Source organism: Nymphalis io, chromosome 8 (assembly GCF_905147045.1).
Source record: "Nymphalis io chromosome 8, ilAglIoxx1.1, whole genome shotgun sequence".
NCBI classification, from domain to species: domain Eukaryota; kingdom Metazoa; phylum Arthropoda; class Insecta; order Lepidoptera; family Nymphalidae; genus Nymphalis; species Nymphalis io.
Window position 1 is genome coordinate 3,627,808 of NC_065895.1, and position 25,332 is coordinate 3,653,139.

Sequence of the window (25,332 nt, forward strand, 5' to 3'; positions counted from 1 at the left end):
AGAAGGAATTAATTAAATGATTATCACTTTGCCAATTTACAATATTCATATAATTCCCGTTACATGTCCAAATCGCCGCAGAAATGTTATTATTTGTTTTATATAAGAATCATCATTTGAAACATAAAATGCACAAATATTTACACTCGTAACTGAAACAGTTTACTGGAATTGTAATTTGTAATATTTTATGGGAATTTACTAGAGATATCAGCCAACAAATAATGATTGATGATGTTAAGCCTTTTCTAAATCTAAAATGGGATGTATTGAATTATATTAATTTGTTATTACTGAACAATATCATTATTTTTAAAATGCAATTATAATCGTTCTAGTAATAATGTACTGAGTAACGGTGTTTTATTCGGTAATCGATGAAATTTAATTACAACATAATTACAATATAAAACAGTTTACTCCATAGTAATTATTTTTAAATATTTATCAAATCAGATGATTTTCAAATAATACAAATATGTAGGTATCTAATAAAAACCCTAATAAAGACTGAGTTTTTTTAATTAATGGCTGTTTGACATTTGATGATTTTATTTACTTACCTACTCGTTCGTATTTATGTCTAGCTATAGGTACTTACTACAAGGAGGAAATTGTATTGTAACTAAGGTATGTTGCCTTAAGTAGGTATAAAATATTTGATATTTTTCAATCACATACACGTCAAGAATATTCTTATGTCCTTGTTTTATTCTAACTTTTGTAATTGTATTGTAAAAGTAAACGAAGCTGTGTTTCTAGCAAACCATCTGTGAATACTGAACATGCTTGTAGCGATCAAGCAGCACGGACAAAACTGTCGTATTTGATTTCGGTTTTATAGTAACAATGTCACCAGTGTTTCCTCATCGGAATTCAATGAATTGATACTTAATAAATGATGACTGTATGTTTTTAAACGGATCGCACGATATGTGCTCGATGGATTCAACCAACGATAATTTGTGCATGCAGGACTTGCTAAAGTCGCGTAATAGGTATTTATGTTTGCCAAACGCCTCACTTGTGATAACGCTCTGTAACGTATTAAATGGAACTCGATTACAAACAATACAAACCTTTGTAGTCAAGTTAACGTTTAAATTTTTTTTGCCAAAATCTTTAAAATGAAAGTGGGAGTTCTTCAGTTTCAAATAAAACATTAGTTCTTTTATAACGATTTATTGTACAAAACAATAATACATTAAAATGTACAGGTATGTTTAAAATTTGGACACTTTTAGGTCCCAAACTCTGGATAATATTGTATATCCTTCCCTTACAGACACCATATTGCTCGTCGAGGCGTCAGCACTAAATAGAAATATCGGCTCTATATAAGCAAACTAGATAAAGAGAATAAAATATAACAATAAATAATAGCACGCTGTCAACTTAAGTACACATAGTCTATCGCACTGCTTCTGTCGACGGGCACCATGTAGTCTTCAATAGAACAACGTAATAACAAATCGAATAAACCTCCTAAGTATAGTTATGTATATACACATTATGAACATGTCCTCTCCGAGAGCCTACAGCGACACGAGCACGCCCACGGACTCACGGCCACAGCCGAGCGTACTATAGAGAGACGAGAGCGGTAGAAGTAGCAGAGAGAAGCGGATGAGGAACTATGAATCGGTGGCGTTTACCACTTGTCAATGACCACCTCGTTCGCTGTAAAACAACGTTAGCGTTAGTACGATGCGCTCGAGCGAGTTCCGTAGTCCGAACTTACGAGGTCTTTATGCAGAGATCACAACCGTGTCGTAGTTACTAAATGTGTAGTTTCACTGCGGGATCACAACAAACAATGAATGTTCAAGGAATATGTGCGTGCAGTGCGCTGCGGCGGCGTCCCGGCGCTTACAACTTCCACGTCGGCTCGGCTGGGGGCAGACAACACCGCGTTAGTGCATGCGAGCCACTGGCCGGTCCCGCCGCGCCAGTGACAGGGATTGGGAGAAAGTTTTGCAAATACATTACGACGGAACCAATTATTAATTTACTTACAACAAATTTTATATTTATAAATTTAATTGCAATGAATAAATAAATACTAAACCGTAACATTGTGTTGCCACGTACACTTCAATAAAATTAAATTTTTGATATAGATTTTGATACAATATTTTAGCCAATAGCAATTTAACATAGAAGCTTGCAAAACTATTTAAGTCTGTTAGCAGGAAAACAAAAAAAAAACTCATGTTAGTGTGCGTCAACGAGGAACACGTAACCTGTTGTAAAAAATGTAATGGCACGAGTGCAATTTTTGGATAGTTATGATTGAAAATCTAACAGGTCGAGGTGGTGGGGGTTGTAGAGGGCTCTATAAATCAATGTAGGAAAAGAATAATAATTCCAATGTTTTAAATTATTTAAAATGTGTATATTTTAGTTATCTGCAACATTTTAGTACATAGTTATTTATATTTTTATAAATAATAGTCGGAAAGGTTTGGGATTCACAACAAATTTTTGAGCATGCCCTCAATTGTGCAGTGTTGAATATATGTAGTTGATTATAAATTGCCTCGTTTATTTAAATTCCGTAACTTATTTAAGATTTTCCATAGATACCTGAAAATACATTAACAACAATCGAAATGTAATTTAAAGTCAAAACAAACAGTATTATTAAAAAAAAATATCATGCGATGCATTCATGCAGGATTTTTATTTCACAATTTTATTCATTACAAACTTACGAATGTCCAGAAACTAAATCTTAAAATATAAAACATTAAAAGACTTCACAATTTTGTAAAACTTAAATTATGTTCCAATATTGAGAAGTTGAACTAAAACCAAATCACACGAAATGGCCATGAAATCCTTAAATTTAATCTAAAATTTATCACCAAAACCAATCAAGTTATTATCGTTACTAACTATTCTTTAATATTTTGACAATATTGCTTTATTATTATTTTAAAAATTAATAACATTCGATGTTTACAAAACAATTAATACGTTCTTAATTATTTTGTAAACATCGAATGTTATAGAGTTCACAGTGAGGCTCCAGCTGAGAAGATCACAATATCAACTAATGAAGTTTCCAATATTTTTTAGCGCATGAAGACACATTCATAAATTTGTTAATATTATTAGCAGTTGCAAAAAAAAAAAAACGTATGAAACAGTAGCATAATGCTAACTGCAAACATGTGGAGTCTAAAGTATTTGAAATGCGTCAGAGTAGTATAAAGCAACCACAAGTAAGAGGGAAGTGGAAAGTTCCCTTTTAACGAGAACACTTGTCGAAATAACGACGTCCTAACAATACACTTACAATAAATTAATCTAAGCTAACAATGCACATTACTAGATAATGTAATTTTCATACAATATGTCTGCCGTCCGAGGACGAGGTAGTGAGCAATGTGCGAGTATACTCTCAACTTATCGACGGAGTTCATTCCAAATAACTAATTTATACAAAATTTACCACTGAATCCAAATATACTAACTTACAACTTAGTAAATTCTCATAAAACCATAAAAATTTGGTGTTTCAAAATTTCGGTTGGAGTCGTCACAGCCACTGACTCGTAAACAACTATCGCATAATTTTCGTATGTATACAAAACGAAACGTGTACCAGTTCGAGACTCCGAGGGGTTACTATTGTAGAATGAATTATTGTCTCGCACATGCAAAATGCAAACACACGAGCGCCTCCCGCGAGCTGCCGCCGGGGTTCCGCTCGTTCGGGCTCGGGTTAGCACACACGGTTAGGCTGTGGTGAGCTCGAGCTCATAGTCCGTAGGGTTCCACAGGGGACCGCGCTACCCACTCTCCAGCTCGGTATTTCTACTGCGCTGTGAACGGACATTACTGCAGCCGTCGAGTCTAGAGGGTGGGTAGCGCGGAGTTCGATGGGAGGGTATTAGGTGTGAATCAAACGGGGTGGCACGATACGCGAGGGCGGGCCGACTTATAGGGGTCCGTATATGATGATGCCAAAGAAGACGGCCCACATGAGCACAATCCATTGCATGCCGTCGAGCCAGTGGACCAGGGAGTTCCTCTCACCGTCGGAGATCTTGCGCGCGATGAACTTCAACACCTCGTCGAGGAGTACGACGGGTATTGAGAACTTCATCACCGTCACCCACTCGTCAACCGACAGAGGCGTTACTTGGAACACGGCCTGCGGACACATCGTACACATACACGCATAAGACATGTACATACATTTACTATTTAAATTTCCAGAACCAAATGATCCATAAAAACGAACTTACCGACAGGACCTCTACATATAGGATGACGAAGTGGAGGGTGAAAGATAGTGCCATGGAGCCGACGAGCCACATGTTGGACCAGGGTGGCATGGAGACGAGGGACTGGTTCTCAGATAAACTGTTCATAGCGTTCAACATCTCAATGGTTACAAGTACAGAGAGAGCCATCGTCATTGGATGAGGGTCAGTGAAGATCTTGCAGTCGATGCCCTGGAATTAAATAATTTGTTAGAGGCGATGTCTTATTTGATTTGAGAATGTCTATTGTATGTCGAAAACAAAAGAATACCTTGAAGTCGTCGCCGCCACCGAGACATTGCAAGTGATGGGTGAGTTGCCAGTAGGTCATTCCAGGTCCGTAGGGCGAATACATGAACCACCAAGAAGCAGCACCGACTGTGGCCATACCGACGTAGCCACCGATGGCCATGTATCTTTTTGGAACAAAATAAGTAGTAACATAATTTATTTAAAAAAAAAAAACTTTTAGAGAACAACTGCAAACTTTCAACATTTTACTTTATAATAAAATTTCAAGCAAACCTGAAGAATAGCCATCCGGAAATAAGACCTTCATCAGCTTTGCGAGGTGGTTTGTCCATGATGTCCAAGTCAGGTGGGTTGAAACCGAGGGCGGTGGCGGGGAGACCGTCAGTAACCAAGTTGACCCACAACAGTTGTACGGGGATCAGGGCTTCAGGCAGACCAAGGGCGGCAGTCAAGAAGATAGATACGACTTCACCGATGTTTGAAGAGATGAGGTAACGGATGAATTGTTTCATGTTGTTGTAGATGGCACGACCTGCAACCGTATATCATGTTTATAACCTTGACTTGAAAAAAAAAAACAGTAATCCATAAACACGCAAGTAAGAATGTTTATAAACTGACCTTCTTCAACAGCAGCTACGATAGAAGAGAAGTTGTCGTCAGCCAACACCATCTCAGCGGCAGATTTAGCTACGGCTGTTCCTGAACCCATGGCGATACCAATTTCGGCCTTCTTCAGAGCTGGAGCGTCGTTCACACCGTCACCAGTCTGTAGTAAATTGAATAAGTCTTTAAAACCGTTTCTATAACCTTTTTCATTTGTATTCAATTGAAATTTAAATTATCGAACATTTTATTTAGATTTCTCTTACATAAGGATTTCGCTATTGTTATTGTATCTTTCAATTTAGACATGATATTTCAAAGTGCTACAGTTTATAAACAGCACCGTCTGACTAACATAAACATTACATTTCGGAAAGCATTCCCAATACTACTATTGTAAACATCGAATAACGCTTATTCGCTACACTAGTTATGAAGATATTGTTTTAAGAGTAATAAACAGTTCAAGATCATATGATAATAAGTTTCTCGTATTAATATTTAGAAAATATCTGTACAATAAAATTAGCATAATGTTGAGCAATATTATTTACTATTTAAACGAATTAAATTATTTGCCGACTAACCATAGCAGAGATTTCGTTCATGCTTTGCAAGTATTCAACAATCTTGGACTTATGGGCGGGCTCCACTCGGGAGAAGAGACGAGCCTTGGCGCAGGCAGCGCGTTGCTCAGCAACGGGGAGATCGTCGAATTCGCGACCAGAGTATGATTTGCCAGTTGTGTCTTCATCTTCTCCGAATACACCAATACGCCTTAAATTATAACGAGGAATTATACACATAGAAATACATATTATTATTTACGATTATATACAAAAAAGTATAATGAATATACCTGCAAATAGCTTCAGCGGTAGCCTTGTTGTCGCCAGTGATGACAATTACACGGATACCAGCGGCACGGCAACGAACGATGGAGTCGAATACTTCCTTACGAGGGGGATCCAACATACCAACAACACCAACGAAAGTTAGGTTGACTTCGTATGTGAAGAATTTGGTTGAGTCACCGAGGTCCATTTCATCGGGTTTCATTGGGTTATCAGCGGTGGCCAGGGCTAAGCAACGTAAGGTGTCACGGCCAGTACCATATTGGCGAGTAAGTTCCAAGATGCGGTTCTTAAGGGTGGAGCTGAGAGGTACTTTAGCAGTTCCAACACGAGCGTGGCTACAACGTTCCAACACACCTTCGGGGGCACCCTTAACGAACAGTTTAGGACCAGTGCCAAGGCGAGAAGGTTTAAGGGGAACACAGTAGGTAGACATAGATTTTCTGTCACGAGAGAATTCAAGTGTGAACTCTTTCTTCCATTTGGTTTCAATTTCCTGGCGGACAACAATAGCGGCTGAGCGGCGGTCGAGGCCGGTCTTTGGTACATTGAACGGATTCATCTTCTCAGCAAGAACGATAAGAGCGGTTTCAGTAGCTTCACCAACTTTTTCGAAAGCTTGTTTGAATTCGTTAAAATCAATGGCAGAGTCGTTGCACATAACGCAAATAGTACTTAATTCATGCAGGGCGTCGAATTCCGCAGCCTTAACTTTTTGTCCCTTCAAATAGACATCACCAAGGGGTTCGTATGTGGAGCCTGTGATTTCGAATTCCAGGAAGTTGCTGTCGCCACCTTCAATCTTTTCAAAGATGAACATACGTGAAACAGACATTTGGTTAGTGGTCAAAGTACCGGTCTTGTCAGAGCAAATAACGGAAGTACAACCAAGAGTTTCGACGGATGGGAGAGACCTGACAATGGCGTTCTTTTTTGCCATCCTCCTGGTACCAAGCGCAAGACAAGTGGTAATGACAGCGGGTAAACCTTCTGGTATGGCAGCAACAGCCAAAGCAACGGCAATTTTGAAGTAGTATACGGCTCCCTTAATCCAGCTTCCACCATGAGCGGGGTCGTTAAAGTGGCCAATGTTGATGGCCCATACGGCAACACAGATGACGGAGATGACCTTAGATAACTGCTCACCGAATTCATCAAGTTTTTGTTGTAAAGGTGTCTTTATTTCTTCAGTCTCAGACATTTCAGTACGGATTTTACCAATGGCAGTATTGAGACCAGTGCCGATGACAATACCGCGAGCTTTGCCAGCGGCTACGTTAGTACCGGAGAACAGGATGTTCTTTTTGTCCTGGTTTACAGCGCGAGGGTCAGGAATGGCATCAGTGTGCTTGATTACAGACACAGATTCACCAGTCAGGATAGACTGGTCAATACGAATGGTGGTAGAGTAAATTTTAATCAGGCGGATATCGGCGGGAATCTTGTCTCCGACAGATACCTCGACGATGTCACCGGGCACAATCTCTTTAGCTCTAATTTTTTGAACGCCAGATTTGTCTCCTCTTACTACTTTACCCATTTCGGGTTCGTATTCTTTTAAAGCTTCGATAGCGGATTCTGCATTTCTTTCCTGTGGCAAATTATAAGATTAGTTATACACTTTTTACAATAAAAATAACATAAATCGGTTTAGTAAAATTTACTTTACCTGCCATACTCCTACTACGGCGTTAGCGATAAGAATTAGTAAAATAACAAAAGGTTCCACGAAAGCGGAGAATGCATCTTCGTGTTCTTCAAATAAAGCTAATACCTGCAAATAAATATATTGTTTTTTATGAAGTGACTGATAAAAAAACAATATTATTATACTTTCTTTTTATACTTACGAAAGAAATAATGGCGGCTAACAGCAAAATCTTGACTAACAGGTCATCGAATTGCTCCAGCACTAACTGCCATATACTCTTGCCTATGAATAAATGAGTTATTTAGATGAATTCTCCACGTGAAAAAGAATTTTAAGTGGGATTTCTGGATGCAAGATATTGATTGAAGGTAGAACGAAAACCAGGTCGAGATACCGAGACGTTTAGTATACACTATTAGAGTAGAGTATACAGCAAGATTGATCTAAATATTTAGACGATGCTGTATGAGTTTTAAATAATCTCGAAGTACAAAAATCTGACAATAATATCTCAAAATTATATTTATACTTATTACAAAGTCAAACCTTTGTACTAACCAGGCCATGAAGCCAATGAGAGAAAAAAAGACAATGACATACATTTATATGAAGTTAAAAAAGGTAGCCATTCTATTATTATAATCGATATATATTTATATATATATATATATATATATAAAATATATATATATATATATATATATATATATATAAAATATATATAAAGTTAAATATATATATATATATATATATATATTTAACAATTATGATAAATTCAGAAAAAAAGTTGTTTATTTAACTTCTTAATAATTCAGAATTGCTTATCATAGAGCCTAATAAGTTCGTTCCTTACCTTCTTCCGTAGGCAGTTCTGAAAACAGAAAAGAACCGTAATTAGAATTTTGAATGAAACATCAAAGGAGTAAATTTAACAGACGATAAACCAGTCAGAGCATGCATGCGATCTATCTCGGCAGTTACGATCGCGCATAAATACATATACATTGACTAAATATGCGTTGGTTTACTACCCGTCGACAATATTTTGATAACGAATAAGCCGCGATGGTACGATCTCGAATCGTCCATCAACGACTAATCCATTGTTATTATTATGTTACGTCGAAAGAATATCAATAAATATTTAATTGATGTATTATATCCAGTTACTACGAAGTTTTTATTAAATGAGTAATATCAAACATCAATATTAACATTTGATTTCTGAATCAGTTATAAAAAAAAAGATATCTTTGTTTGATACGAAAGATGTAATTGTAGATTTACATTTAATTATATTTGTTATCATATTTAATATTTTTATATTCCAAAGAATAAAAAAAATAAAAACAAAGACTAATCCTCACGGACAGATAAAATTTCCTAAGGTGTTTTTTTTTTTTGATAAGAAATAAAGAACAAAAGAATGGAAGTTTTAGCTTAGCTTTGCTTTGTTTTGTTGTAGGGTTGACACATATTATTATTTTTATACTTTATTTAATCATGTATATTTATATTTTATGTTACCGTGTAACGGTCGCATTGGACGGCGTCTCGACCAATGTTGACGTTCCACGACGTTACGCACACGTGGGGTGACGTATTGACCTGTTCACTAACCTCACTGTACATAGTACTATGTACAGATTAACGTATATATGATTAACAAGGACAGCAATCATCGAGACTTAATTAAGTATAATGTGAAGAACGATTAACAACAACCCTATTATATATGTAGAGTACGTCGCGACATTTATAGTAACTAAACAAATAGCTATTTTTGCATATACATTGAGACATTCATAGTAATATTTCGTGTAAATAAACAAAGCGGTTATTACGTCCCGCGTATAGTCAGAAATACATTGATATCTAGATTTCAACTGAATGTAATCAGGCAACGTGCGCTAAATCAATCTTCGTATTGACTGTTTGCGTACGCAATCCGTTTGCCTGCCTCAGCGAGACTAATGTAAGCAATTAGTAAACGCAACAATATCGCCTTGTCAGCTTTTGCGTACGTTTGCGTTTTACCATAGTTATCGGCGACATCTCGCTAAAACGGCAGTTTTAATGATCCTCGCTTCCTAGATCTACCTACGTCACTCGAAGAACGTGCCTCATTTATTAATGTGCAACACAATACATTCGAGACGTCCTAAGCCAATGGCACGTTCCTATAATCTAACTACACAATTGTTATTTACTTAGAGCATGATGCGTATTATAATCGAATCGAAGGTTCTCTCGAACGTCATAATTTGAGTCTCATTTTTAATTATATATTCAGTTTAAATTTTCTTTTAAAAATATGTATTCTATACTTTAGATATTATAACATGGAAATAACTTAATTACAAAAGGTAGATAGATATTAAATATTAAAATATACTTTAAATTACGTCTTATGTCAGGTATCTAAGATGCCAAATGTCCAAAATGTAAGCGATAATAGATTATCATATTCAGATAACATATTCAAGCCCGCAATACTATATACATTAACATAACACTACCATATCTAACTCTACGCTAGATTCAAATGTAATATAATATGTCCTAATATTACTTCTTCTTATTCATATAAATGTAATGTACGTAAAGAATGTATCAACCGAGTTATATAATTTGGCACTCGTTCAAGTAATGAGTACAGCCATGTCAAAATAACAGACGTTATTTAATTTTAATGTACGGTACAGATCTATTTTCAAATGATTTAAATATATACTTTTAACCGATTTTATAAATATATATATTTCAAAGAAAGTCTTGAAAGAGAAAAAATATTAAAATCTTTTGTATAAAATAAATAAAGCCCACACAAAAAAAAAATTGAATAATATTTTCTTTAACCAAACACTATAAAATAATACGCATCATCTATAATTAACGAATTTATTTCAAAAGATATTATAATATACATAACGAATTCGATTTCGATTTAGTAGTAATGGTATGTCATATCGTATATATTTCTAGGTATCTTAAATGTCAACCGTATAGATAATTAAAATAATTAGAACGATTCTAATAATATTTATTTATTCAATAGAATATTAGAGCGGAGATTGGCGGGTACAGCGCGTCTGCTCTTTCGTAGACGCAAGACACCAACGTAAGAAAGTCCAAAATAAACCGGCCAGTAGTGCCTATCTATATAATATTTCAGTCACTAGGCACTCTGAGCTCACCGCATCACGCGTCAGCATTCCCAAGCGCCGCACATATCGCTTTATAATCCCACTCATAACTATCAATGCACCAGGCCGACTAGCGTCGAGAATTTTCATAATACGCAAATCAATGATTCAATTATATGACTTCACAGTTCAGACCAACGTTTGTTTTATTCATTTATGAACGTCATTATTTAGACATTTGTATTTATATGCAAGATCGACTCGACATGTTTCTTCCACAATAACCTTTGAGATAAGTGACGCACGTACGTATGTTATGTATAATACGTTTACGTTTAAGACTATTGAGTCATATCAATGAAAACCTGCTTCTTATCATGAAGTTTAGTCTAAATGCGTAATCTAAGCAAGCTACTTGAAAAGTTAATTTGATAACAATTTAAATTTTCCCAAATTATGTAACTACTGCTAAATATAATAAATATTTTATATAAATTATTATATTACTCTTTTATGAATTGGTATATTGTTGTGAAGGATATTTATCGATTTTGCAAATTTTTAAAAAAAAGTATAACCGAGTACATAATAATAACTTTGAATAATTATTTATTTTATTATATTAAGTTAAATAAAGTATATAAAAATTGAGACGGCATACAATATTTAGTACACCGCTTTACTTAACGAATATAAATTATTATAAATATTCTAATAAAGTTATGGCAGGATGTTTCTTTGATCGGTAATTTATTTATCAAAGAAATTTTGTTACAAAAGCATTATAAGCGCACCTAGAGCGATGTACAAGAACACATGGCCTAATATAATATCCGTTTTGAAGATTAAAAATGCCTGTTGTGATTAATTTTAACAAAGATTAAATTATATGTATCATTTATAGATTTTGGTAGAGTCAAAATAAGTTCATTCTCTCTTCAAGAGGGGAGTAGATCAATGTCCAACAGTGGGACATTTACTGGATTTCTCTTTTTTTTTTTTTTTTTAATTTAGAAGTTTTACCCGTGGTTTGTTCAGATGAACGAGGTTTTATTGTACATATAAGATCATAGACGACGGTGAAAACAAAAATTACAACTACTTAAAAATACCATTTCACCAGTAAGACTAATCTTTAAGAGTTTATACATAAAAAAGTTATTTTCGTAAATAATTCTCGAAAACTGCCTGTAAAATTTAACGCAGACTGATTCAGCGCCGTGTGAAACGTACGAGGGTGTATGTAACAGACGGAAATGATGAAATTGTAAGGATTCAGAGTTCGCAACCATAACCCCAAGTGACGTCATTACTATGTCGTTTTACATTCCATCACGAAACAGCTTACTACAAACGTAATATGATTACACGAAATATGTAAACAATCAAATTGTTGCATCATTTTTTATATTAATAAATTGCAAACGAAGATTATGGTTAAAGACAACGTACGTACGTATACATCCTAGTAATAATATGAATCAGAAAATTTGTATGTTTGTTACTGAATCATGTAAAGAAGTGCTAGTCAGGCGTGCGGCAGCTGGTGTTATAATAAAACTAAAGGATCAGGCTTTCATCACATGTTGGATGCGTTGATAATATATATAACAGGAAGGTGAACGAGCATATGGGCCACCTGATGGAAAGTAGTCACTAACGCCCATACACATTGGCATTGTAAGAAATGTTAACCATCGCTTACATAACCAATGCGCCACTAACTTTGGGAAAAAATATGTTATGTCCCTTGTGCCTGTAATTACACTGGCTCACTCACCCTTCAAACTGGAACACAACAATACCAAGTACTGATGTTTTGCAGTAGAATATCTGATGAGTGGGTGGTACCTACCCAGACGAGCTTGCACAAAGCTCTACCACCAGTAAATGAACATACCTTAAATTAAATATAAGAGGGAAGTTTTGTTTGTTATTTCCGGAATCACTCAAAAAATATTAATACACAAGTTATAGTTTCAAGACGTATAAAGGCTATACGGTATGTTTATGTAATTATTGGTCTAAGGCGCTTTTTAAACGAACGCTGCCAAAACTATAATGTATACAATAAACATCCTCAACAATCCTCGACAGGATCTATCATCTGAAATCTAAATATATTTATATTTTACAAATACAACTTAAATCCTAACATTACCAGTCTGAAGTACAAATAGGTAACATATCAAATCTATGAAAACGTACTGGATAATTGTTATTAGTGCGACTTTAAGACAAGAATGAATCATTTTTCTGGCAATAATAGCAACGAAATTCTATTAAAATAAATATATAGTTTCGTAGCTGTAACTCGAAAAATCGTTTTATCTTTATAACGGTAAATCGTAATTTACATTCAAATGATTTACGAAAGCAAATAAATCATGTTAACATTAAAGGACGATAGCTTCAAAGCCGCTATAAATTCATTAACAAGGCATTATTTGCGTAAGAATCTATTTCGGTTGGAAGTTTTCCGTATTGTGACCGATTTCAAAGTGGAGTGACGCGTAGTATGGATGCGATTATTCTACGGAGGCAAATTATCGTTCAACGAGCGCTGTGAGGCTACGAAAATAAACAATCGCGTTTACCTTTTGGTTACTTTAGACCGGCGATACTCAACCTTTTCTTTATATGGGGCACAAACACGTGTTAGTCATGATGTCGCGAGCCGCAAACAAAAAAATATTTAGGTAAAAAATTAGGGAAGAAATCATCTTCTTAGGAATTGTTACAAATTAAATTAAGCGACTATTTACGGATTTATAGCGTATATTTTAACATTTTTTTTTTCAAACGCTTCGCACTTTGTCCGTGGCCACAAGTAGTTGTTTAATTCAAATTATTTAGATGTTAAAAAAAAAACCTTTGAAATTAAAAATAGTTTAAAATAAAGTAACACTTGATGTTAATGGGCCAACCACAAAAGCCCGGCGGGCTGCAGGTTGAGTGCTTTAGACCGTCTGTCTTTATCCGAATCTTAGACATCGATTAACAATTAGGTCTTACTTATTAAACAATCTTTATGATATATATTACAAGTTGCCGTCTTTAAAAGTGTTATTATTTTTCGAATGTTAATATTCGAATTAATATTTAGGTAATGAAATATTAGAATTTATACTTTTATATTTGAATTTTAATATAATTGAGGATAAACTAAATATTAAGCTAACATATTTTTCTATGTATTTTCTTAATCACTCTTAATCAATTAATAAATTATTATTATTAATATTTAATATAGTAACAGCCTGTTAATGCCCCACTGCTGGGCCAAGGCCTCCTCTCCCTTTTGAGGAGAAGGTTTGGAGCTTATTCCACCACGCTGCTCCAATGCGGGTTGGTAGAATACACATGTGGCAGAATTTCAATGAAATTAGACACATGCAGGTTTCCTCGCGATGTTTTCCTTCACCGTCAAGCACGAGATGAATTATAAACACAAATTAAGCACATGAAAATTCAGTGGTGCTTGCCCGGGTTTGAACCCACGATCATCGGTTAAGATTCACGCGTTGTAACTACAAGGACATCTCGACTACCTATATATCTATAAAGAAACGTAAATACCTACGTTTACGTTTTCTTTTTAACTATTAATTATAACGCTTATACGGTCACATATAATTAGATTTTACTGTTCTTTACTCATTTGAAGGCCCTGAGGGTTAATGTGTTTACCGTAAGTTATAACATTGAGCCTTTGATTGGCTGTGTATTAAGAGTGAGGAAACGATATTTCCTTCACTGATGATCGTTTATGTCAACTGACCTATCTGCCTTCTGACTACGCAATAATAAACTATTGTTATAAATCCATCATCCTATTATATTTTAATTATGACAGGTAAATGGGCGGCTTTACGCAAAGGTCATCTTCGACAAAAGAAAATTGTAATTTAAGAAATATATAAAAACCCGTACACTATCAAAGACGAATTTAAGACTATGTCTCCAGGCTTGTACTCACTTAATCAAACCGGAACAAGCGAATTAAAACATCTATATTTGGCGATGGATGATTGGACGCCATCATCCCGGAAGAGGGTTCTTTTTGCCTACCGTAAAATTTCATGTTTTATATTGCGAGCACAAGCGCTAGTTCTAACGATATTTTTATCAAAAAATATAGAAGATATGCATGATAAAAAAAATTAATTTATATATAAAAGTGTATACAGGAAGAAATTAAGCGGACACCGGTAAAGGCATAGCAAAGGTTTAACGCAAATATATTAAACAAACTGTGTTATCGCAATTATCCACTTGGAGCCGAGCTTATCGTATATTAAACAATATTTTGCATCGGCACGCTCCGAATGTGTTCTGATAAAAGACAATAGAGTTTTTTTCCGCCAGATTCATCTTGCACAATGTAATGTACTAACCATATCGACAGTATAAAAAATCTTATATTTTAGTTTTAAGTCCAATTATATTATTATTTTACGGCCTTACTTATAAACGTTGCTTAGCGAAATAGTTAAACACTTTTATACTCTTCTATCATTTTTGATTTGACATTCGAAAGAAGAAGACGGAGCATTGTGCAACTAATCATCCGCGAAACAATGTTTATAAGTAAGGCCGTTATTTTTTAACTTTAAAAATTAAACAATGCTAAAGTCAAGTTCAATTCACAGGTATATCATTCTTAAGTACAATCAAATACATATTTGCATAACGGAAATTCCTGTCAAGACCCAAAAATATTTAACACATTAATATTGTCACGAAATTATTAAATTTCGTCAACACGATCAAAAGTATCGTTGACGAATAATATATAGTTTAGAAAAATGGGTATTACATATCAGAGTAATTTTGGTATTGAGATACACTGCATAGGGTTCGATGGTCTAGTAGTTAGATTTAAAGCCACAAATCCTGGGTTCGGATCCCAGGTCGGGCCGATAGTTTATAGATTATAAATAGGTTTTTTAGTCGGCAAACACTTTGTAGCATCCATGAGCCTGTAAGTGTGTACACTCCTGTACCTAAAAGCATGTAAAGCCGTTAGTCCGGCGCCTGAACTGTTTGCGCTCATGTCCAATTTGCCAATCCATAAGATTATGAAACAATATACACTTGTAGCAAACACAGGTGCACTTTCATTCCCTCGCTCACATACACGTGCACTATAAAATAATATCTTGCGTAATTGGCTAATCTCCCGTAAGAATGGCTGCTGGGCTGAAATCGGTGAAGATTCCCATCATAATCAACTTAAACTACATCATTATTAAAAAGTACTTTTAAGTAGTTTAGTTAGTGTCTAATGTGTTTTAATAAATTTCAATAATAATTAAATACTATATTTTTTCAAAAGAATATAAATATTATTGTACTAGCGTTAAATACTATAATCAAAATAGTGTTCTTAAAACGTATTAGACATAACAGGGACGTACCACTAAAATTCTAGTTTACTTTGTATCATACCGAATTACACCTAAGCCCAGACGCGAGTAGCCTTATTATAAATAAGCATCTTAATACAAAGCACGATTGTTTCGACTACAAGGTTAATGACCTTCTATATATCTCTAGGTAAATGTATGAAGACACGCCAAATTGTTTACGTTTATCAAAGTCGGTGATAACAGACGATTTAATTTATTTGTACAACAATTTTAAAACGTTTTTCTATTATTTTTCTAAGATAAACTGTTTATTAGTGTATGTCGAATTTTACATTTAATTTTTTTTGCTTTTTAGGGTCTTACTAAAAAACTGTAAGCCTTGACACAGATTAAAAATACAGATATAGAATGATATCATTATGAAGACAAATACGTGTCGTGTCTGTTAATATCATCACAACGTAGGTATATTCTAGCATTTAATCGTCTTTTTTGTGTATAAAAAAATATCAAAGGCGTTAGAGAAATTTCTATCAAGTAGATAAAATGGCTATAATTATAAAAAGGGGGTGACACGATCGTTATCACGCTTGAAAGGCCCTCTGGTAGCCGATAGCTTGCTCGCGTGCACGCACCATTGCTAACCTGCGATGCTCACCGATCACAAGAGGTGTTCGTAGTATCCGACTATAAATAACATTGACGTACGCGTGAACAAATCCTTGTTTAGTTACTTACTTTTTTATAAAAATATTAATTGTATTCGATTCAAATTTAAGCAGCTCAAACCGCGGTTATCATAATGAAAACAATAAAAATCAATAAAAAAAAAATATTTGGTCATTCCAATTATTTTAAATTGTTCGTTTAAATTGGACGTTTATGAAGAAAGAGGATGTACTGTATGATTAACTGGACTGGAATAAAAGTTCAACATATAACTTATATGTAAGGCACGCACGGGAGTGTCTGGGTTGCTAATGAGGTTTTTATAGGCTCGACTTGGGGTTTGAACCCAGGCCCTCGGGATCAAGCCACTAGATCAACGAGGCAGTCAACGCATGTGTGCAAACAGAGTAAAAACACATTTTTGTCCTTGACTATGTACCACATAGATTAAAAAAAAACCGATATATACTAGTATTATGTAAAAAACGTCGTCACTGATTAGTATTCAAGACAGTAAGTGAAATGTAACGGTTAATCTATCGTAAAGTTTTTAGCGTCAGTTAAATCAACCATTTTAATTTTCCTATCAAAAAATTTTGGGCGCATTTAAACTAAGTTCTTTCTAGTTTGGTTTTCGATTACGATGCGATTCCACGGTAAATTTTATAAGGTTATCGATAATAATTATTAAATATTTCTTTTATGAAGCAAGATTATTTATATTCAGTACTTTCTGTAGCATATGTGATTATATAAGTAAACGCTTTAAGAATTTCGACGTAAATCGCAAAATAATATATTATAATAGTATAAGTTTATAGATAGTGAATTTATTCCCTGTTTATTATTTGGTAATTTTAAAAAAGGTATACAACTTTTTTTAAATTACAAATCAATTAAATACTTAATTTTTTTTATATATTTAATATTATCTTTATACAGTAACAGTAACAGACTGTAAATGTTCCACTGCGGGGCTAATGCCTCCTCTCCCTTTTTGAGGAGAAGGTTTGGAGCTTATTTCCACCACACTGCTCTAATGCAGGTTGGTGGAATACACATGTGGGAGAATTTCAATGAAATTAGACACATGCAGGTTTCCTCACATTGTTTTCTTTCACCGAAAAGCACGAGATGAATTATAAACAAAAATTAAGCACATGAAAATTCAGAGAGGCTTGCCCGGGTTTGAACCCACGTTCATCGGTTAAGATTTACATGTTCTTACCACTGGGCCATCTCGATTTCTTATATTTATATGTTGAAATTCATTTCGTGAGATATAGTTGAATATTATGTTGTAAGTAATTAATTCTTCTTCTAAAGACATTAGAAAGAAGAGAAAAGAAGACACATCATTATATTTATAGTTTAACTAATCACCCACTAAATAATGTGTATAAGTAAGACCATTGATCTACTAGTGACATCTGATTATATGAAAAACCCAATTTGCCTTTAAAATACATAACTTATCCTATTTAAGCAAAGCTAGGTATAAAAAAATTATAAAAAATGAATGAAACAAATATTATAAAAACTTAAATATTATATTTTCTAATTGTTATAATATTTAGTTAAATATTTGTTTAATTTAAATATGCAATTTGCATGCAATTTGTAAATTTAAATTTTAACTCAGTACTAAGTGGTGCAGATTCTGGCCCATGAGTGGAATCATTCTTTTTAAGTGAGCCAATCATTTTTGTTATCTTTTTTGTCTCTTAAAATCTGAGTAAGAAACCATGTCATAGAACAGTTAGGCATATTCAAAATTTGGCAACTTTCACTTTAGAGAAAACGCTCAATTTAATTTCTTTGTTGCTTTTATATTTCATTGTACAATAGTAGTCATATTAAAGGTAAGATGCAATTATATTTCTGATCATAATTAGATTTAGAGGTCATATATTTTACAGCAGTCTACAATGGATGGTCATATAATATCAAATATGGATAATTAGATGACGAATATAATTGTTCTAGCTGTACAAATATAAAAAATATACATTGCATAATATATTTAATCTAGAAAAAAAATTAACATACATAAAAGCATAGTACTCAAGATTTAAGTAAATTGCAATGCTAATTTAAATGTAGCAGAATTTATAGTTTTACATTAATTTTTAGTATATTGCAAAATGCAAGTCACTATTACTCATTATATGTTTCAATAAATTCTCTTGACAACTAATAAGATGATAAAAACTATTGGTTATTTCAAATAAAAGATTTAAAGCCTCAATACTTCTATTTTATTTACTGTATTTGAGTTTATAAAATGTAAAAAGTATTCATGAATTTGTTTAACAAATATTTCATTTTGTATATTTGGAATTCTATTTAATACATAGAAAAAAACTGTAATTTTGATATAATTTTGCTGAACTCTGATTGGTTTATCAAGTATTAGTTAAATTAACACTATTACTTACCATTTGGCCCATATTTCTCTTGATTCCTTTTAATTTGGTCTGGAGTAAGACCTTTGTCTGGGTCTGTACCAAAATATCCTAAGACTTCATCCACGGATTTCGAGTGAGCGTCGTCCATGGTGGGATTTCTACGTTGCCGTCAGTTCTAGAAGGCAATACAGAATATAGGTTAGAAAATGACAAGTCATCATCATGGTATCACAGGAGTAAACCTAGCTTCATATTTTAAGATTATAAATATTTTACAATAGGATGTAAATAAAAATATTTATTTTATTATACTTTATTACCGTATTTATCATCATTTTATTAACGTGAAGGTAACCTCGCAATATTATTTATGATTGTATTAGATGACATTTTCGAAGCATCTTTTTGACAAATCACATTTAAAATATTTTGTATATTAATACGAATTGTTTAAGGTAAAATAATTAATAGTGTACGGATACGAGTTTAAGAATGATGATAACTGCCTTTTTCCTACATTAAGCACCGTTTGATCAGACAATTACACACTCACCAAAAACTTTTTTAATACATGAGCAGAGAATGTCTTAATCAATGTTCCACTTAACATAAATAGTCTGATTTTATATTTTCAAAGTTACAACTAAATTTTGTACTAAGCTAATACTTTTTCTCGTAAATATCATAAACTACACCAACACGTCTCCAATCGAGCCGTCATTTTTTCCTAGACTGACGTAAAAAAGGAGTCGGTCATAACGCCATCTGGTATCCAGGTCAGAAACTAATGTTATCAAATGTAAATCTTTTTAATGCATGTATATTTTTTACTTCATAAATAAATTGGTTGATTGTTTTAATGATCGTAATTTTTATATAAAATATGGAAAGAATATATTTTAATAGTTAAATACAACAAGTATAATTTACGCCTCTGCATAAATGTGGTGCATTACGATAGGTTGAAATTATACCACGTGACGCAGTGCTATTTTTATGTACTAGGCGCCTAGAAAATGCGTTATTTTTAAAATTAGGAAATAGCTACATAATTCTCTTCGCGTTATGTAACACTTTATCACAATAATATTTTTCACAATCCTCCAGGTAACTTATTAACACTTAATTTCACAATAAATATTAGTACACTTTAATTGGATCCGTTTTTAGAGATATTAGGAACTTACTGAAATATTTTATTCGACAGCGTCGGGAAGGAAAGAAGAAATAAAAGTGACGCGGGAGATGTTTTCCCGCCGCGCCCCGAGTAGCAACTCCCGGGCAAAGAGCGACGATTTTAGAGCGGCGCGGGCGCGGCGGAGGGACATCGACGGAGATTTCTTTAATTATTTTGGCAACAGTACTAGATGGCACAGTCAAGTCGCTTTCCAGGGTTGTATGTCGCGCGGCTGCCGTTGTCGACCGTCCTATGTTGATCTTTTTATAGCGACCGCTGCCCGGGTCGAGCTCCCGGTACTTTTTGAATGTGCGATTTTTGGCTTAACATTGAAAATTGAAGAGTAAAACCTATTCAGTTGACAACTCTAAATTGTCATAATATACAAAATGATAGTAAGTTTTTTTATGGGATTTTTTTACACGATTATTTTGGTCGTTAAGAAATTGTGCGCGACCTAGAAAAACTGGGCTCACGGCCAGGGTCTCCGTGGCCCTTACCTTGATATACCAATTCTTACCTACAATTTGCACATTAATTGTAATAAAAGTTTCGATTGACCTACGTAAATTTATTTAAAGTAGGAACTTACTATTAAGTATATATATTTAATTTTATTAAATTTTTATGATGTCAAATTTTTTTATTATTTTGTTATATTATATGATTCCTTAAATAATGTTTTACATTGTTTTTGTCATTTAACATTATACAATAATATAATAATACGAAGCATTTTTTATAAAATGTTGTTTTGCTATAATTAACTAAACACACTTATTACCGTAACAATTAAGGTGGCGAAAAAAGAATATCTGATAATTTTTAATTCTTGGTATTATTTGTTAGTTCTATTTAAAGCTTACATTATTCGCTGTAGTTAGTACTGTGATTTGCTTGTCAAATTATTATTGGAGCGTAGCCGACTGTTCGAAATTGCTATAAGATCTACAGCTGGCAAGACGAACTGTCTTTTGACAATGATCTATGTTATAGAATAATTCACATCATGACAAGCATATCGCAAAAACAAGTCATATGGTAAATATTGCATAACAATTATTTATAAAACTATTATTACTAATCAATTTAAAATACCCTAAAATAAATGGTTTTAGTTAAAAGTAATAGTCAAATTCGTAAAATTGTATAAGCTAAGTTACAAAACGTTACTTCTATCCCTTGTGTTATTATGGTTGTCTGAATATTGATATTATGTTTTTGCGTGATAATTATTTAATGTGATTGCCGCGTAGGTACTTAATCCGAATAACGTAAGCACGACGCGACATTTAAAATTATTGGATACATACCTATATGGCATCTTTTTTATACATACATACAGGACAAAAGAGTATTATTTTAAGATATTTACTTTGAATGGTTGTTATTTTGGTATTGTTTTAAAATTAATTATAAATATTATCGACAAGTTTTATAGATGACCACATAAAAAATGTCAGCCTTGTGTTCAAAGAATACGTATATTTAGATAGTGAAAATAGAAAATCACCGAGAAACAGCTGAATGCCAATGTTAACATCTATTTCGGTGTCTGAATAAAAATGTATTAAATAAGATTCAAACGTTTCGGGAGTAGTATACTGCTGCATATATGTTTCTTGTGTTTTCTAAAAAAAGGTACAAAAAAGTTTTGTTTCCAAACTACAATATATATATTGAATATACTTAATTATAATTTTCAAATATCTTCATTGATCTGTGTACCTTTGTTTTGTGTATTTTTTCGATCTATTGATTTACAATATACTTTTAAATGTTTTATATTTATCTTGAAAAACTTCTAAAAAACTGTCCTTTCTTTAAAAAAATGCGTACAGAATACAAATAACGCGGATAATAATAAGGATTTTTATGCTTTACATATTTCAATATTTTGTTTATGTTATACATAACAAATAGTCGCTTTTACATACAAGATACATGTAAGTATAACTTTGATTAATACAACTAATAATATTATACACATATATGAAATAGGACCTAATTAAATTTGGAAACATTTGTTCCATATAATAAGTAATATTACAAGCTCACAGTTTTTAATAAGTTGCATCTTGATTGGTGCGTAATTTAGCTAATTATTTTTAAAGTATATATTTTAAGCTATTGTATTTCCACGGATGTGTTTGGATGTATATATTTATATGGATGTGATAGTGTCTTGATATGCCTGTAGGTTTTATTTTCAGGCACCGTTATTTTCGAAATTACAGGATTACAATTAAGGTTTTTAAATGAACTTAATATATTTTTGACATTGTTCATTTTAATAATTTTTACATGTGCCTATCTGATCAAGTATGTTACGTATATGAATGTTTATGTTGACTACATACATAAGACAAAGGAATATACGTGTAATCCTTAAATTGAATACTGAAGTGAATTAATTACGTAAACTTGTTTTTATTTATTATTTCAATAAGTAGTTAAAGATCTTTCTTTTATATAAAAGAAATCAAAACCTTTCTTATAAATAAACATAGAAAGACATATAAAATTTCTGTTTTAATTGTTTAAAATATATATACATAAAAAAATCCTTGCGTTAATGCATTGCAAATAGAAAAGTATTTCTTGTAGCATAAAACGTTCCAGCTTTAGAAATAGATTGAATATGATTGATTATGTAGTCAGTTGAAGATTTAGTTAGAAAATAAATCTTTTTCACGACATCAACCACGATATTGAGAGCTATATCTAGTGAGAAATAGAAGTCGAGAAGATATCTAAAACATATTTATAAAATAAGCTTTTAAAATTCCAAGATAATGTAACGAGCCAATGTACGCCAATGCGTACGCACGATGTTACATCTATCGGGGCATACACGTAAGGCTATTCGTCATCTAGAAATAAACAGGCGAAGGTAATAATCGAAATAGAATTATAGTACTTGAGTGTGTCGTAACCATCTGCTTTGGCAGGTCCCACTTGTCGGTTGGCGGCCCAAGGGATTTATAAGAATGATGTTCTACATGACTCGGAATATTCGGCTAACTTGCCTCAGCCAACATTCTAAATTAAAGCTATCTATGTAAATCAGATTATTTGGTTTTATTTATATGTAAAAATAGAATTAGTTGTTTATGCGTTTTCGTTATGAATAAATAAACCAAATCATCATCAAACATCGTTGCAAACACTGACTTGTGCAGCAACCTTGTTTTAATACAAGATTTCTCGAAAAAATTAAAAATTATAAGAATATTCTTTCTCGACATTTCTTGTCAAAAGATTAGTTGCCGTTCTTAAAAAGTATCAATTTAAAAAAAATAAACTGTTTGAAAAAATACTCATAACATGATATAACGATAGAGATAACGCATTGAATTACTCTTCTGAGTGGGTTTGTAACGTAGAATTGACGTATGTTGAGTATTAGTTGCTTTGTTCGTATATTCAATATTCTGGTTTCCAATTTGAAGATTTTATAGACGGTCATAAAAATAATAGCTTGTTTTAACGTATTTGAAGAGTATTATAGTAACCGTATAATTTTATCGGATTAGGAAGCTCTAATAATTATCGTGTATTACATTATAGTCATTAAATTTCAGTGGTTTTCTGTTAATTTAGCTTGAATTTAATATTTATTACCGTTATAATATTAATGTTATGGTCAATTATTGTAAAGAATATAAAATTTTCAGGGAACAGTTAATAAATGTCAATAAAATACATTATTTTAAAAAAATGCGAAATTATTAAATCTTTTAAATGTCACTATTGAAGAAATAAAGTTCGACTTATATTTGCGTAAATAAAAATTAGAAGCACTTTTATTATGTCATTTTTATTAAAAGTTAATTCTCTTATCTTATTTGTATTGAGGATTTATTTTAAAATTGTTATTTGATATATATAAATGTTTCATTAATACTAATATATAATTAATTGTGTATAAAACGATTTGTATTTTGTTAATTTTATGAAATATTATTAAATTTTTGACGGTTACTGATGAACGATGGCATAACATTGGGTACACAAAAACGTATCCAATTAGATATAATATATTAATAATACAGTCGATAAAAGCTTAACGCCAAAAATACGTCAAAATTGATGAACAAGCTATTTATATGCTTCGCTATGATCAAGCTTGGAGGTGGTGATGGACGCGGTCTCGGCACTGTCAAACATTCCATTCTGTATATTTTAGGATATCGAAACCAGTCTATGTGTCTACATCTGTGTAATATTTTATATCAGATTTAATTATAGTTAAGATAATATTTCAGCCAGTCTTACTAGAAGCATATCTGTGAACTATATAGTCATAATTGTTAACAACATGACACGGTACACGGCATTTTACTCGAATCATCCGATAAAGACCAACTTGTTTAGTCTAGATTCAAATACTTTATACTGATAAAAATGCTACTAAAAGTTGAATATTAATTGCTTTAAAGTTTTTTTTAAGTTGCTTAACTATGTGTGTTTTACATGCCTATCTTTTATTTCATTTTTTCACAATCACTTTTCACTTCTGGTAACACTGGCTTTTAGAAAACCGCAATACATCACGCCTCTTTTTAAAGAGTTTTCGGGTTGCTATTCACATAAGGAACAATCCATTCGCTAAATCCAGGGTCACGATTTTGTATATAGGGGCCAAACACTGAAGTCACATATTGCACATTTCACAGTTCTTTGTTGGCAACACTGTCACATATTAAAACTTACCGTTATCACTTATCACTTGGTCCCAATTATTGGTTTAATATAAAAAATACATTAATTAATTAATATTTTGTTTGTTATACTATCAGGTGAGGTAAGCGCGCCCCATGAGGAGAGCGTCGAGATTGTGGTGCGCCGGGCGTGGGAGCAAAACGTCGCTGTCTTTTATAAGCTCCGTGCCGAGCCGCGGGCGCTCTGCCAGCGATAGCG

At 33.0% G+C, this 25,332-nt stretch overlaps 1 protein-coding gene across 5 annotated transcripts; it reads right to left on the bottom strand.

Moving 5' to 3' along the window:
• Positions 1-1,166: 1,166 nt before the first annotated feature.
• On the bottom strand, positions 1,167-25,314 carry LOC126769833 (calcium-transporting ATPase sarcoplasmic/endoplasmic reticulum type). 5 transcript variants are annotated; one of them, XR_007669427.1, is made up of 14 exons: positions 25,126-25,314; positions 19,263-19,407; positions 8,491-8,508; positions 7,837-7,919; positions 7,656-7,760; positions 5,992-7,577; positions 5,720-5,909; positions 5,148-5,295; positions 4,800-5,058; positions 4,546-4,690; positions 4,257-4,466; positions 4,045-4,162; positions 1,742-1,892; positions 1,167-1,680 (listed from the first exon to the last, which is right to left on the bottom strand). XR_007669427.1 is itself a non-coding variant. In XM_050488714.1 (13 exons), exons 2-13 carry the CDS (start codon positions 19,378-19,380, stop codon positions 1,652-1,654), a joined length of 3,009 nt encoding a protein of 1,002 aa, XP_050344671.1. In that variant the 5' UTR covers positions 19,381-19,407; positions 25,126-25,314; the 3' UTR covers positions 1,167-1,651. The 5 variants fall into 5 exon arrangements, 4 of the variants coding, with proteins under 4 accessions (XP_050344671.1, XP_050344668.1, XP_050344669.1 ...); XM_050488714.1 differs by lacking the exon at positions 1,742-1,892; XM_050488711.1 differs by lacking the exons at positions 1,167-1,680; positions 1,742-1,892 and having other exon boundaries at positions 2,372-4,162.
• Between the last annotated feature and the right edge of the window lie 18 nt (positions 25,315-25,332).

Bases quoted from the DNA above. Each gene is read 5' to 3' on its own strand.
- LOC126769833 (XM_050488711.1), bottom strand. From the start codon at position 19,380: ATGGACGACGCTCACTCGAAATCCGTGGATGAAGTCTTAGGATATTTT. The intron at 7,578-7,655 runs GTAAAGTAAATT...AATTTGCCACAG, and splicing joins CCGTAGTAGGAGTATGGCAG to GAAAGAAATGCAGAATCCGC. The intron at 4,691-4,799 runs GTTTGCTTGAAA...TGTTCCAAAAAG, and splicing joins TCCGGATGGCTATTCTTCAG to ATACATGGCCATCGGTGGCT.